Source organism: Trichechus manatus, unplaced genomic scaffold (genome assembly GCF_000243295.1).
Source record: "Trichechus manatus latirostris isolate Lorelei unplaced genomic scaffold, TriManLat1.0 scaffold00063, whole genome shotgun sequence".
Lineage (NCBI taxonomy): Eukaryota > Metazoa > Chordata > Mammalia > Sirenia > Trichechidae > Trichechus > Trichechus manatus.
Window position 1 is genome coordinate 895,402 of NW_004443999.1, and position 2,230 is coordinate 897,631.

General features: G+C 44.5%; 1 protein-coding gene across 1 annotated transcript in view; it reads left to right on the top strand.

Moving 5' to 3' along the window:
* MAPK4 (mitogen-activated protein kinase 4) overlaps positions 1–2,230 on the top strand; it is a 61,957-nt gene that overhangs the window by 49,331 nt on the left and 10,396 nt on the right. Inside the window, 1 exon segment of the mRNA XM_023733933.1 lies at positions 1,893–2,037. Within this exon segment, the coding sequence (XP_023589701.1) occupies positions 1,893–2,037 (145 nt within the window).

Here is a 2,230-nt window from a genome sequence, read left to right on the forward strand (position 1 = left end):
GGGGCAGGTGAGGGCTGCTACAGAGAAATAAGGCAACCGTAACAATACAGGGCCATGGAGCACCTGGGAGGGCATCTAACCCCATCCCAGGAGTCTGCAGCTTCCCAGAAGAAGCTGGCCTGAGCGTGAGGTAGCCAGGTAGGGCGGTGGATGAGGACCTCCATTGCTGGGACATGCACATGCAACAGCCTGAAGAAGAGAGGAAGAGGGACCTGCTTAAAACATTGTTAGGAGTTTATTTGGGTTGGAGTGTTAAGGTCCTGGCTGTTTTCCTGTCTTCTTCTTCCTTCCACCTGGGTGCCAGTTTGAGCCCCTACTCTGAAGAACTATGTGCCACGGTGGGGAGAAAACTGCTGTCATAATTCAGGGCTCTCAGAAGGTTTTAGACATTTAATCTTTGCTCAGCAAATGAAGAGATTTCAGATTAATTGATCAAAAGCTCTTGGTACTTAGGCTTCCAAATGGGTTTTGTTTGTTTGGTTTGGTCATACTTTTTACATCAGTAGAAAGGAAAATTCAGGTGCTAAACTTGGAACTGCACAGCAGGAATGACCAGATCATCCCCAGAATCTCACATTGGGTCTCCTTGGTCTCAATTGTCTCACCTTGACCCCACGTGGGTCCATTTTCTCACTCAGAGAGACTGCTCCAGGCATTCCAAATGGATGTTCTCAAGTTTCACTGTTGGGCCAGCTTTCTGAACTATGTAGAAAACAATGTTTAGATTTCCTGGATATGTTTTCCAAACTGTTCTGAAACACCTATGTCATCACAATATGCTGGAGTGAAGGATTCCATCCCAGACCACAATTCACTGAGCAGTGGCTGAAATCAACTGAAACTTGTATTCCCCCAAAAGATATGATGCTGAATTCCCATAATCCTCCGGACTAACAAAAGCTGATTCAGCTCTGCCATTTAAGGCTGCATCTATATGCCATTTACCTACATGCATGATGAAGACGGCCTTATCCATTCTCAGCAGGGGCCTGATGTCTGGCTTCATAGTGGCATTCATTCTAATTATCATCAGCAAAGCAACTGGTAGTACTCAATGCTTGATTTCAAATTTATGGCTGTTTCTGAGATTCAGCCAGTAGGTAGATGAAACTTTTCGTCATTACTCTGTTGATGGTGGTAATGAAATTGAGCATGGCTTCCATTTATCCATCTTCTTACTAGATGAGTGCAGATTTATATCATATCCATAGTTATATCAAGTTGGGGTAGGGAAATCATTCCTTTTAAAATATCTATATCCTGGGTCTCATTCTACAGAGGAGAACCTCAGGACCTAATAATCCCCAGCAAAGCCTGAGAGCCCCACAAATCAGGCCCAGCACCCATAACCAAACCTCTGTTCACTAAGGCTCCTTCAAGATCAACAGGAAAGGAACAAGAGTGAAAGGAGTCCTGTTTCCATGTGAGGGGAAACTAGAAGAGGTGCGGGAGGGAGGGAGGGAGAAGTCTTAGTCCCCTAGGGCTGCCATAACAAAATACCACAAAGTGGGTGACTTTAAAGAAGAGAAATTTATTGTCTCACAGTCTTGGAAGCTACAAGTCCAAATCAGGTCATCAGCTCTAGGGGAAGGTCTCTCCTCATCAGTAGCCCTGGGCGTTCCTTGGCGTTCCTTGTTTTGTAGCTGGTGCCTCACATGGTCTCTTTCCCCTGTGTGTGTCTCTCCCTATCTGTTTTCCCTTTTTATAAGCCACCCTACTCTAGCATGACCTTATTAACATAACAAAAGAAAAAATTCTATCTCCGAACACGGTCACATTCACAGTACAAGGGTTAGAAATTCAACGTATCTTTTTGGAAGACACAATTCAATCCATAGATGAAGGTAACTGCAAATGACAGATCACTGGAAATGAGGTATTTTGTCTTTCAGGGTTATCTATCAGAAGGGTTGGTGACCAAGTGGTACCGCTCACCCCGCCTGCTCCTCTCCCCTAACAACTACACCAAAGCCATTGACATGTGGGCCGCTGGCTGCATCCTGGCCGAGATGCTCACAGGAAGAATGCTCTTTGCTGGTGAGTTACTAACCATGCACCTTCCTTCTCTTGTGGTGTCGTTTTATAAAAAGGGAGAACTGAGTGCAGAAACCATGCTAATCACAAAATATGCTAATCTTGCTCTTTGAAATGACCTCTATGGCTCTTAGAACATCACTTCGATGTACCTTATTATAATTTCAGGCAAAATACTGGAGAGGATAAACATTGC